Source organism: Parathielavia appendiculata, assembly GCF_033297405.1.
Source record: "Parathielavia appendiculata strain CBS 731.68 unplaced genomic scaffold N657scaffold_11, whole genome shotgun sequence".
In the NCBI taxonomy this organism is placed as follows: Eukaryota; Fungi; Ascomycota; class Sordariomycetes; order Sordariales; family Chaetomiaceae; genus Parathielavia; species Parathielavia appendiculata.
The window spans coordinates 753,656-765,474 of record NW_026944230.1 but is presented as its reverse complement, the minus strand read 5'-3'; the positions used below and the strand labels follow the sequence as shown (position 1 = coordinate 765,474).

At 55.0% G+C, this 11,819-nt stretch overlaps 5 protein-coding genes across 5 annotated transcripts; 2 read left to right on the top strand and 3 right to left on the bottom strand.

Annotated features, from left to right (window-relative positions):
- Window positions 1–435: 435 nt before the first annotated feature.
- On the bottom strand, window positions 436–682 carry N657DRAFT_647916 (uncharacterized protein). Its single transcript, XM_062793418.1, has 2 exons — window positions 627–682; window positions 436–565 (listed from the first exon to the last, which is right to left on the bottom strand). Exons 1-2 carry the CDS (start codon window positions 662–664, stop codon window positions 451–453), a joined length of 153 nt encoding a protein of 50 aa, XP_062645490.1. The 5' UTR covers window positions 665–682; the 3' UTR covers window positions 436–450.
- An 87-nt stretch (window positions 683–769) lies between these two features.
- On the top strand, window positions 770–1,785 carry N657DRAFT_682781 (uncharacterized protein; the record flags this gene model as incomplete). Its single annotated transcript, XM_062796510.1, has 5 exons — window positions 770–1,087; window positions 1,134–1,178; window positions 1,239–1,361; window positions 1,411–1,527; window positions 1,582–1,785. 5 exons carry the CDS (start codon window positions 770–772, stop codon window positions 1,783–1,785), a joined length of 807 nt encoding a protein of 268 aa, XP_062645489.1.
- Window positions 1,786–4,109: 2,324 nt separating this feature from the next.
- On the top strand, window positions 4,110–5,576 carry N657DRAFT_116887 (uncharacterized protein). Its single transcript, XM_062785800.1, has 5 exons — window positions 4,110–4,559; window positions 4,615–4,680; window positions 4,733–4,779; window positions 4,846–5,053; window positions 5,115–5,576. Exons 1-5 carry the CDS (start codon window positions 4,332–4,334, stop codon window positions 5,439–5,441), a joined length of 876 nt encoding a protein of 291 aa, XP_062645488.1. The 5' UTR covers window positions 4,110–4,331; the 3' UTR covers window positions 5,442–5,576.
- A 134-nt stretch (window positions 5,577–5,710) lies between these two features.
- N657DRAFT_673484 (Ribokinase-like protein) lies at window positions 5,711–6,927 on the bottom strand (the record flags this gene model as incomplete). The annotated part of the gene is made up of 2 exons (XM_062795691.1): window positions 6,816–6,927; window positions 5,711–6,669 (listed from the first exon to the last, which is right to left on the bottom strand). The coding sequence occupies exons 1-2, from the start codon at window positions 6,883–6,885 to the stop codon at window positions 5,711–5,713; spliced, it is 1,029 nt and encodes a 342-aa protein (XP_062645487.1). The 5' UTR covers window positions 6,886–6,927.
- Window positions 6,928–7,658: 731 nt separating this feature from the next.
- On the bottom strand, window positions 7,659–11,139 carry N657DRAFT_647909 (uncharacterized protein). The gene is made up of 4 exons (XM_062793417.1): window positions 10,618–11,139; window positions 8,791–10,556; window positions 8,467–8,738; window positions 7,659–8,417 (listed from the first exon to the last, which is right to left on the bottom strand). The coding sequence occupies exons 1-4, from the start codon at window positions 10,827–10,829 to the stop codon at window positions 7,674–7,676; spliced, it is 2,994 nt and encodes a 997-aa protein (XP_062645486.1). The 5' UTR covers window positions 10,830–11,139; the 3' UTR covers window positions 7,659–7,673.
- Between the last annotated feature and the right edge of the window lie 680 nt (window positions 11,140–11,819).

The window sequence follows — 11,819 nt, the reverse complement described above, 5'->3', positions numbered from 1 at the left end:
CCCTTCATTCTATCTGCAATTGTCGACTTGGGGACATTGTATATCTCTGCGGCGCGTCGGATACTCAAGCGCGGTGTTGATCGAATCGCATTGATCGCGAGAAGAACTCGGTTTTCTGGGAAGCTGTCGGACATTGTTGTGGTAGAGAAAACGCGTGTTGACGTTGGGTGGTTATGGTGGGGGAAAATGTGTCCGAGTCAATGGTGTGTCCGAGTCAATGGGGTGTCCGAGTCAATGGGGTGTCCGAGTCAATGGGGTGTCCGAGTCAATGGTGGATCACGTTAATGTTAGTATAACTTATAGAATGCGCATTTATAATGCGTAAAGGATAGTAGACGCATAGGCTACTCACTGATGACTCACTAAAAGACTATAAGTATAGAGTGCGCTTTTTGTTTTAGTGACCTATATAGGCAAATGGCTTACTGTAAGGTGACACACACAGGCTCATCAAGGAAGATGCACCGAATCCTCAACGAGCAGCAGGCAAAACGACTGTATTGTGCGTGCACCACTAACCAACTGACTGATCCCCGAGAGAGGGAAGTTCCAAATTCCAATCTGTCTCCCGCTCTCCAGATATCCTCCCTCTGTTGCGAGTCATGTCACTTCGCCATGAAATCCACAGTGTCTCGCCTGCCAATTGCCCAAGTGTACGGCTCATAGTGGGGCCCGTGACAATTCATCTCCCCCTTCCATGCGACTCGACCTCGAGTCAAACTCAAGACCTCTGCAAAATGCTGTGTGCACAGACCATCGCATCCACGGTATGCCTCCAGTGATTGCTGCCTTTCAAGCCTTTGTTTCCACAAGCATCATCATCATCACCGTGGTTGTCTCTTCCTATGCGTCGCTCCATCTCTTCTCCCCAGTCTCGCTACGCATCCGCCTCGTATACGTCGTCATGGACTTCTACCGCCTCGCTCCGCACGAGAAGAATCCGTGCCTCAAGTGCATGCGCAAAGATCTCAAGGATTCGGACAAAGATGACCCCGACCCACCGGAGTCTACTTGCCGCATCGATATCGGCAAGTCACTGACTAAGTGCACCCTCTGCGTGAAGAGAGGTGATCCGGGCTGCCTTCCAGTATGTTTCGCTGGCGATTTCTTGGCGATAAGCTGACACTTCGAAGGCTGCTAAAGCCATGATAGGGGATCAGCAGGACATGACTGCGCTGGTCCATTGCATTCGCGTCTTGTGCGCCAAGGAAGATAAGGACGAAGATGACGGCTTCTAGTTTCGGCCGGAGGATCGCGTCCGACTCGCCAGTGCTGCGCGGGCACTTATCGATGCATTCGACCGCAATGAGCGAGCCCATCGCCGTGAGCATGGTCTCACCGGCGAGAAGAAGACTCCTGTCGTACGTTCCCCTGCCAACTCGCTGATGTTTCGCGACTGACCATGATCAGGAGATTGTTCGTAAGTATGAGACTATCGTCAACGATCGCCGCGCCACTACGGCTGGCTTCATCGGTCCGCGTCCAACGCTTTCCAACAAGCCTGAGCGCCAGGCCCGTGTCGCCCTCGTAGGTCGTGTCTCGCCATGGTCTCGCCGCTGGTTTGCTGACGCGTCGCTACAGAACATCGCCCACTGGAACTTTGCCGCCCTCCTTCGTCTCCGTCATGGCGACGAGGGTTTTGCCGGCTGGTCGCAGGCGAAACAGGCCTGCATTTCCGTGATCGAGGAGGTAATCCGCGAGTACATGGAAGGTGAAGACGAGTATGAGGGGTTCGTGGCAGAGAATATCCCTGTTCTCGCGCAGGTTAAGGCGTGCATGGAGTGAGATTTGTTGGTGTTTCGGGCGCCGTGGGCGGAATTCTGCCTGAGTAGATACCCTGGAAATCGGTGGCACCCGGCGAATGACTGCCTTGCATTTCCTACTGCTTCGGCGTCGTAGCGGTGTTGCTCCGTTTCCTCTTCGCTGGTTTCTCGTCTTCCTGCCATCTCTGGGTCTTGGCGTTGCGACCTCCTGAGCAGGGTGATCAGTTGCTGCGCGTTTTGCATGTCTTCTTCAGGGACCCATTGGTTGAACTCTGAGGGCCATCCTTTCCACTTGACCCAAAAGAGCGTTTCGCCGTCAATTCGGCGCTCATCGCGCACCTCTTCGACTTCCCACTCCTCGTCATCTTCGAGATCTGGCATTGGCATCTGCTCCTGCCCCTGAACTTGACCATGCCAGGGTTCCAACAAACTGACAGGGAACACATCGTGAATCCGCGAATATTGCTGAGGCAAAGCCAGGCGGTACGCTAGCGAACCAACACGTTCCAACACCCGAAAAGGCCCGATGAACTTGGGCGTCAACTTATGAGGGGTCTTCAACTTCAAGTTGCGACTGGACAGCAGAACTAACTGCCCCTTGCTGAAAGCTTGGGGTTGGTGTCTTCTGTCGTAGGAAGTTCCAAGTTTCAATCTGAGTTCCCCGCTCTCCAGATATCCTCCCTCTATTGCGAGTCATGTCACTTCGCCATGAAATCCATAGTGTCTCGCCTGCCAATTGCCCAAGTATAGGGCTCATAGTGGGGGCCGTGCCACTTACCTTATCAATCTCAGTCAAGCTATATACATGTCACGGGTGGGCGCAACTGACCACTGCGTAACACCCTCAAAAGAGGGATCGTGGTTCGAACTGTCCAGTCGAACCAAGAGTTGCGCACATGAACCTCACACTGTCACGACCCGTGACAATACAAATGATTATTAAGAAACTATTAGTAGCGCTTACTAAGTACTTAGAATCTTTTTATGTATGGTTCAATAAAAATCTAGTAAAGCAGATTACTTATTTATATGGATCACTGATATATATAAACTACTTGCCTATATAGATTGCCCGTCTATATAGACCATTTGTATTAACGTTAGATTTATAGGCAGCGAGAATGGTCAGTTCAGAGGTGAGGTAGACAGGGATATCAGAAATTATGCGATGAGTATTAGGTTTTCTATCAGATAACCAAACATCTAAAGTTTAATCATTATACTGCCAGCTCTGCAGCTGTAACGGTCCCAGGAGTATATTGCAACTAGCTGGTGACGACTCTACGAGTTTGCCTCGAATGGAGAAAGAAGAAGAAAAGAGAGAACTAGATGACAGGAAGAGAGGGCAGCTCTTATATGCTCCGAAACACACAGACAATGCCTGCTTCAGGATGACGTTATCATGATACCACGGCCGAGGGTTGCCGAGGCCATCATGGGCTCAGCCCATCACAGCAGCTTCTGCATGCTCTATATTGTAAGCGCTCCTTCTAGAGATACCGTAGATACGTGGCTGTTAGACTTCCAACAACTTGCTTATATAGGTCGCTTTAACTATCTAAAATATATGATATAGCCTTGAAGCTTGTCACGGGGTGGGCGCAACTGACTTGTTGGAAAGCCAACAGCCACGATTCCACGGTGATCACACAGATGATGGGAGCTTACAACAGTGGGTTTGAGATACTCGGAGCATCCCAGATGTTCTTGATTGAAGGTTGTTCTTCTCCCACGTCTCCAGCGAAGGGGGAATCGCCCTGACCTCGTTGCCCAGCGCCCTGGTTACCCCTCACGTTGCCTGACGCTCAGTTGGGCAGCCATGCATCCAACAGCAGGGCACTTGCAGCTGAGCGTCCGAAGTTCCAGTGCCACGACTTTCCAACATGACTATCTGCGTAACACCCTCGACGGCAGGTGCCGTCACACGTTAGCATAACGAGTTAGATTGAAAGTTGTACGAAGTACTTATACTATTGGAAAGCCAACAGCCACGAATTGACTGCAACATAGCAATTGGGCACTAAAAGATGGGAAACCGCTCAATTTGATTATGTTCCCTAGTGTTTGTATTGTTCCAAAGTTGCAGGCCTCTTCCTGATCCTGAGAATCATGGTGCCAAGCCATTAGTCACCCCTGAACTGCCCTCCCTGACCACCTGCCAAATCCAACATACGAAGATACCTTCCTCGTCTGATATCACCAATTTCCGATTCCCAACAGTTTCATACCACGTGATGTCGCGTGGGGCGAGGTTATCTTATCTCCTCCGGGCTACGCGACGCGCCCATGATAGAAACCCGTGCTATTCTAAGTACAGTAAAGGACCCGAAAGCCTCATGCAAGTCATCATCGGCATGAATTCGGCCGCCCGCCCGCGTTCTTGTATCGCCGTCGGGTCCCGATTGCCGAGCTCAAGACATATAAGGCGTCAGAACGTCGCCAGTCTGCATTCAGCTGATGAGAGCAACGAAACACCCTTTAACTGAGTCAATTGATCCCCTTACCATTGAGCTGTCGGTATCCAGCAGCGTTTTGTACTCTGTTGTCGTCTCCTGACCAATTGACGACATGTCAGAGGCAGAGCAACCCACCAAGACGTACCGCGGCAACTGCCACTGCGGCGCGTACGTCTTTGAGGTCGAGGCTCCTGAAATCACGTCGCTGAGCGACTGCAAGTGCAGCATATGTAGCAAACGACAGGGAGGCTACCTGTGGGTGGAGAAGCCCCTGACCGTCATCAAGGACGAGGGCAAGCTTGTTCACTATTCGTTTGGTCCGAAGAAGGTGGACCACCAGGTGAGATCCTGAACCATTACATCGATGGCATGGCCTCTGATAGACTCCTGTTTAGTTCTGCGGCTCTTGCGGAACCACTGTCATCGCCACCATTGACCAGTTCCCGAAAGTGGGCGTCAATGTGAGTGTATGGGAAGAGACTGGAGTTCTCCACTGTTGCTGACATGGCCTAGGTCCGAGCCCTTCAAAACCTTGACCTCTGGGGCCTAGAGGTCAAGCCGTACGTGCCCTTACCCGACGCCGACTGATAACGGAATTTGTCAGCATCACTGACTGGCAACATCAGGTTCAACGCCGACACGTTTGACCCACAGTATGTGGCTCCGGCTTTCCTGGGCGTTGAGCCCACCCCGGCCGGCTTCGAGGACGGCAAGACGTACTACGGCAGCTGCCACTGCGGCGCCGTGACCACCGCCGTTCGAGTCAACGGCTCTCTCGAAAACGGTACCTACAAAGGACCAATCATTGAGTGCAACTGCAGCTTCTGTGCGCGGGTATGCAGCTTGACACCGTCCACCCATCTTATCCTAAACAACGTACTGACAAGCACACAAGGGCGGCCAAGTCTGGATCTACCCCACCTCTGCCCAGCTCGCTATTCACGGCCGGGAGAACGTGACCTACTACGCTTTTGGCCACCGCGTCTGGCGCAAGATATTCTGCAGGACGTGTGGTGTGTACATTGCCACTGAGGTGAACTCAGACCAGACCGATGACGAGATCGCCGCCTTGCCCGAGTTTGTCCGCAACTTCCGCGCCACTCATGTTGACAACAAGCCCCTGAACCTGCGTGTCTTGAACGGCGGGTTCGATTTCAGGGCCGTCAAGCCTCTCATCAGGTCGGACGGCTGGAATCGGGAGCCGCTGTATGTGAATCCCTAGGTTGGTCTGCAGGCCTGGCGTCCATCTTTTTGGATTGAGGGCAGGGAGAGGGAAGCGTAGCTCGGGAACGATACACAGGTTTGCGAACAAACTGCTTTCGACCCAAGGCGACGGTGTGCACACAGGCCACTCGTCGCTCTTACCAACGGAGTGGCTCAGTGACATGATGCTTGCGAAAGCTTGAAGGGCGGGATTGACCATCCCGGCACATCCGTTGTGTTCCCTCAGTTGTCGTACTTGGACCTATTCGTATTTTCATCCCCCCCTGCCTATTCCACCTCATCCCTCCACGGGATCGAGTCCTGCGCGCCCGCCCTCTCGACCGTCTTGGCTGCCGCCTTGTTCGCCCTCTTCACAGCCGCCTCAATGTCAAACGCTTCGTCCCTCTTGCTCACCGCATCCAGCGCATACCTCCCCACGAAGGTGTCCCCCGCGGCCGTCGTGTCGACCACCTTGGCTTTCTCTGCCGGCACAAGCCCCTTCCTCCCGTCCCGACTCATGTAGTACGCCCCCCGCCCGCCCAGCGTGACAGTCACGTTCTGCACCCCCTTCTCGATAAACCCGCCCGCCACCTTTTCCAACCCAGCCTCCTCCTCCAGCAAGCTCTCCTCCACCTCTCCCAAAATCGCCGCCTCCGTCTCGTTCAACACCAAGTGCACCAGCCCGACATACGCCTCGTCAGGCAGCTTCCTGGCAGGCGCCGGGTTAAGCAGCACGTCGACGCCCTCCCGCCTCGCAGCCTCGAGCGCAGCCAGCACCGTGCCCAACGGAATCTCCAACTGCATGATCAGCAGATCCGGCAACCGCCCGCCGTCGCCAGCCCTTTTTAACCTGTCCAGCGTGACAAAATCGCCCGGCTGCAGCGCATGGTTCGCGCCGGGCGACAGCACAATCCTGTTTTCGCCCGTCGGCTTGTCGACGATAATCAGCGCCACGCCCGTCTCCATAGGGGTAGGGGAAGACGTATGAGGAGCTTCCACGACGCCCGCGACATCGACCCCGTACCCCTTCAGGTTCGTTCGCAGCTGCGCGCCATACCCGTCCGCGCCGACACATCCGACCATGCTCACGTGTGCTGTCGCACCACCGCCACCGCCAGAAACATCATGATGATGGTGATGGTTCCTCGCCCGCGAGAGCTTGGCGCACGCCACGGCCTGGTTGGCGCCTTTGCCGCCGGGCGACGTGGCGAAGCTGTCTGCTGTGAGCGTCTCGCCTGGCAGGGGGTCTAGCATTTGTACCAGGTAAGGTTAATATCACATTTTCATCAGCAAGGGGGGACGGTGGAAAGAAGGAATTGGAATAGGCGAAGAGTGGGGCCAGGGATGATGAAGGGTGGCAGTGAATGGAAGTGCTAGGAAGTCAAGAACATACGGTGCGGGACATAAGCGACCAAGTCCATGTTGAGGGACCCGAGAATTGTGATATGTGGAATGGATGCCATTTTACCGTTTGTTTATTTCTCAAACCTGCCGTTGCTGGGATGATTGTTCCAGTTTGTGAGAACGCAGCGGGGAAGTGCAGCAGAGGAGTGAAGTCAATATTAAAACAAAACCACTGCAGTGTGGGGCAAGTTTCCATTGTTTGTCCTGTTATGCTCGCTAGTTCACCCAATGTTTGCCTTTCGTCGAATCTGCTAAGATTGATCTCGGTTCAACGAAACAATCTTGATTAGAACGAAAACTTGATTAGAACGAAAACTAATACATGGTCGCGGTGTATGCGTAGCCCTGCTAATCAATAGTGAAAGGGCGATAATCCAAGACGTTAAGCGCATCTTGGTCACAGAGCTGTTGTCGAGACACTCCAGAATATCGTACTTGATCCACAAGTCAGTTCGTTCTGCTGGTTGGCAAATAAGTCATTCAACCCCTGGAACCCGCCCCTAGGCTGTCCAACATGTATGCTTAGATGAGCTAGCTGAGGTGCTGTATCTGCCTCGAGAGCTGGACTATATACCGTCGCCCTCTTCCCGCCAACTATGTAGCAGCCCAACCATCATGTAGATCTTTGACCTGTGTCTATCCCTAAATCCAATCCGATTCCAAGTGACCACCAACGCCTTGCCATGCCCTTTGGTATCATGAATTATACAACCCAAGAACGAAATACGCTCGGCGCTCCAAAACCCAAACGCCGCCCAAAGCAAAGACAGGAAAAAAGAACATGAGAGAGCAGCGCGACAAGCCAACCTACCTCATTCCCACCACCGCCCCCTCCCCTCCCTGATATTCACTCCCCCTCGGCCACCTTCTTCCTTTTGCTCGGCCGCCTCGGCGTGTTCTCATCGCCAGCCAGCCAATGGTTCTTCTCAATTTGATGCTGCCTCAGGTTGTCCGGCCGGTTCTTATACTGGCTGGTGCAGCCCGGGTACGGACACTTGTAGATCCTGGGCGGCTCCGTGCTGTGCTGCAGCTTCTTGTGCTTGGCCATGCTGCCCTTGAACCACTGCGGGTCGCCCTTGGGGCGGTACCCGCAGATCTCGCAGCACGAGTTGGCCTCCACTTTCTGCTGCTGCTGCTGCTGCCCCGGCGGTTGCTGCTGCTCCGATGTTGTTTTCAACGTAGTGCATTGCTCTGCTTGCTCGGCGGCTGCTGGGCCGGGCGTCTGGGCGCTGGACGGCGTCCCGCCGCTACTAGACGACGTTGCTGTCGGCGTGGGAAGCTGGGCGCGGCTGGCATCGGATTTGAACGTGTGCGGGACTGCCGGCTGCAGGTCTGTGAGCGCGTCGGTTGTATTGCCCGCCTCAGAGGTCAGGTCATTAAAGAATGCATCAAGGTCGTCGAGCTGCGCTTCAGGTGCTTTGGCGCCCGAGTTATCGACTTCTGGGATCAAGCTCTCAATCAGCGAGACGCCAAGTCCGTGGTAGACATTACGCTTCGCCCTTCCCACGTCATGTTGCTCGTAGATCTGGTCGCATAGTTGTCTGACGTTGGGCACGAAGCTGCTGAAGAACTTCGTGGACGGTAGGCAACTCTGAATCTCCGGTTAGCTGAGCATAAGCGAACTGGACAAGAGGATGTACCTTGCCAGCTTGAAGCACCTCGAGCTCGATCCTTCGGACGCTGCAGATGGAGCCATCGCCGAGTCTCCCGTAAACAACTCCAAGTCTGTTCGTGAGGCAAGCATCGCCAAGCCCCTGCGAAAGCGTTTCTAATACGTATTTTGCCGTTGCCAGTAGCGCTCCGTTTACGTGGCCACCCGGGCTCATCTCCTTCAGATGCGTGATATTCAAATCAGAGACCTGCACATCGAGCGGCAGGGAACCTTGGTTAAGAACGACGCTGATTTCAAGCTCTGCTTGAGAGTCAGCCAGGATTCACGGAAGTATCGAGATAGGCTTACGTACCATCAAGGAAGTCGCGCGCTGCCATGAGCAGAGAATCATTGCCCCAGCCACTCCTTCCTTCATATGTCTCTGGGGATTTCCCTTTGGCGTTCTGACACAGCCCAACTGACCTATCCGCCAACCCAGCCAGTCGTTGCCCAATGTGGGCTTCACTAAGGTCTGGTGGCTGCCATATACTAATGACAAGCTGCCGGTAGAAGTTCCTGTCGTGTGACGGTAACCCATTGGCATATGCTAGAGACCGAAGAAAGAGGTCGTTGAAACGGGCGGATGTTTCCTGTTCATGAAGGACCAGGGAGAAGGCGTAGACGAGATGAACCAAGCAAAGCGCGTCGCTCGCTGAAGAGGGTTGCTGGCCGTTGATGAGGGCGCGGAGCGTCCGTAGCCCTGTTGTTGCTACCGTCCTAATCGACATGGAGCTGAGCTGGTTGGCAATGTAGTTCTCCCTGTAATATTGGAGTTTCACCATGGACGACACTATGTGCTCTTGCAGAGCGTCCCACGCGGAGCTGACCAGCGACTTGGTTTCGGAGCAGCACGTGTTCGTCTGACCAACCTCGGGCTCGTCGATCTTCACAGCCCGAGCTGTGTCGTCCGTCAGGACGATCTCCGGCGCATATGACAGGCTGGCAGGCACAGGGGCGTCGACTCCAAGAAGGGCACTGGACGAAGCCATGTCGCACGCGTTATCGAGCATGGGCATGTCCGCGGGGAGCTCTGAGAAGAAATCGTGCAAAGAATCGGGGCATATCTCGCCTTGGTAGCCGTTCAATGCATCCGCAAACATGTCGTCAGCCACGACACCGTCCACGGGGGACGTCATGCCTGTGTTCAGCCCGGACGCCATTGACCAAGTCCCGCTCCAATTTGAGGCCGGCGAAATCATGGAACTTCCGTTGCTCGCCATGCTCGCGTTGGTGTCGGTGCTAGCCGTCGATCTCACCGAGGAGCTAGGGGCCAGACCTTTGCTGCGCGGAACGCTGGGAGCAGGCCTAAAAACTGGCCGTGGCGTTTGACGACGGCCTTGAAGACCGGCCGTGGCTAGCTGTAGTATCGGCTTAGCAGCCGGGCCCCTGAAAGCACCGTCATCCTGCGGCCCACCTGAGAACGATGGCACAGCTGAGAACGACGTGGGGAGGAACCCGGGCATCGGCGGCCATTGCATGAAGGGCTCGCTTGGAGGAACGGTCGAATCGAGCTCAGGGAGGGCAGGAACGGCTGGCATCAGGAGAGCCTGGGGGTTGATGACGTTGTGGGGGCCTGGCGTCGGGGTAGGCTGGAAAAGGGACACCTCCATCGAGTCGATTTCGACGATCTCGGTGGACGGCAACTCGCTGGCCGTGCCGTCGACGCTGGGAATGTTGAGGGAATCGTAGCTCGGTGGTGGCGGAAGCATCACTTCCTCGTCGTCGAATCCCACGCCGGCTGGCTTCTTGGCCTTGTGACCGAGCGAATGGAAGAAGTTCTTGGCCATGGAAAGCATCTTGCGTCTCTTGGAGGGGTGGCCCAGGCAGCGCTTGCACCTGAGATCGTCGAAGCGCTCCACCCTCATATGGTCATAACACCAATACTCGCCCGAGGCGAGATATCTGCAGCCGGCAAGATGCTTGAGCATCGATTCGTGGTTTGGAAACCGCTGCGTGCACCTGAGCAGCGGGCATTCTAATCGCTCCTGGGGAGTCATGCGCACGGATGAATTGCGCTTGACGGCGGCCCAGACGATGAACCTGTGTCTGGCGCAATCTTCTTGCGATGTTTCTTTGGTTCTGCATGCATGATTAGGCCTGGGTATGTCCGCAGGAGAAGGACGGTAGCTCCAACACGTACACGCAGGACAGGGCAGCCTGGTCTTGAGAGAGATCGAGGTCGAGGCCCGAGTGGGACGGCGCCGCGTGCGTGCCCCGTCCATCTCCACTCCGAGTTTCTGATGAGCGACGGCCAGTTCGGAAGGGCGACAGGGGCCGGAGGGCCGAGGCGCTCGGTCCGGGGCCGGAAGATTGGTCCTCCAGGAGGGAGGTAAAGGGCTTCTTGATGTCCATGTGTTGGTGTGTGTTGGTTGGGCCCTTGTGAATCCAACGAGATCTAGGGGCGAACTTGGAGGAAATTGAGTCGCATAAGTCCAACCGATTGAGCAAAGTTCACAAACCCAAGGCAGGCGCAGTCATCCGCCACCCATTTTTGTTATATTTTCTGTTGTGCCGAGACGGATTGCGTGGTGTCAACGAGGCTCGAGGAGAGTTGCGAATCGTCACCGAGATCTTCAGTCCTACTTGTTTGACCAAGCCTGGGAAAGACTGCCCACGCTGCTGCGTGCGTGAGTGCGTGCGTTGCTACCTTGCTTAGGACTTGGTAGGACTCGGCCGCGGGTTTTCAGGCGGCAGGCGCTGTAGGGCAGACGAAAGAGGCTCCCGGATTGGCTGCCTCTCCGACCTGCATCCAAAGGAGCCGGCGCTGCAGCAGCACAGAGAAACTTGGAGAGCTGAAGACGAGCTTCGTCCCCACGCTGTCCGGCAGATGGCAGCCACTGCCAGGACGCCGGACCCAAGCGGACTCAGCCGCCTCTTTCCGTTTCCGGCCATGGAGTCTGCCTTGTGTCGTTTCAAGCAAGCAGCACGGGCCAATCGAGTGGGCGCCATAGAGGCGCGCAAGGCAGATTCAATAAGGTAACTAAACTGGCCACGTACTTTGCTAACAACTGTTAACAGCTCAACTGTGACCGCAAGGCCTGCAAAGATTAGTCTCGCTTGAGCAGTACAGATCGTCACCATGTCCTTCCCCAGACTGACGGCATAATGAAGCTTGGAAAATAACCTGGTAGGAGGACGTATCAAAGCAGGACTCGCCCGTATTTGGATCGTACAGTGCGAAGGTGCTCATAACGTATTGTATTGTACAGCGTCGAGTTGCATCTTCCGATGCGTATCAAGTCACATCTCGGATGCGCCTGACAGGCACTCCTGACGAGAAGTGGATGTTATCCGTGCCGGCCCCGTCAAGTCCGCCCCACAAGCCGGGGCGTCCTGTACTTT

Excerpts from the sequence above, each read along its gene's own strand:
- N657DRAFT_647916 (XM_062793418.1), bottom strand. The coding sequence starts at position 664 with ATGAGCCGTACACTTGGGCAATTGGCAGGCGAGACACT. Across the intron at positions 566-626 it reads CAATTGGCAGGCGAGACACT|ACAGATTGGAATTTGGAACT; the intron begins GTGGATTTCATG and ends GGAGAGCGGGAG.
- N657DRAFT_116887 (XM_062785800.1), top strand. The coding sequence starts at position 4,332 with ATGTCAGAGGCAGAGCAACCCACCAAGACGTACCGCGGCAACTGCCAC. Across the intron at positions 4,780-4,845 it reads TGGGGCCTAGAGGTCAAGCC|GTTCAACGCCGACACGTTTG; the intron begins GTACGTGCCCTT and ends TGGCAACATCAG. Across the intron at positions 5,054-5,114 it reads ACTGCAGCTTCTGTGCGCGG|GGCGGCCAAGTCTGGATCTA; the intron begins GTATGCAGCTTG and ends CAAGCACACAAG.
- N657DRAFT_647909 (XM_062793417.1), bottom strand. The coding sequence starts at position 10,829 with ATGGACATCAAGAAGCCCTTTACCTCCCTCCTGGAGGACCAATCTTCC. Across the intron at positions 10,557-10,617 it reads CAGGCTGCCCTGTCCTGCGT|AACCAAAGAAACATCGCAAG; the intron begins GTACGTGTTGGA and ends TCATGCATGCAG. Across the intron at positions 8,739-8,790 it reads AGCGCGCGACTTCCTTGATG|AGCTTGAAATCAGCGTCGTT; the intron begins GTACGTAAGCCT and ends ACTCTCAAGCAG.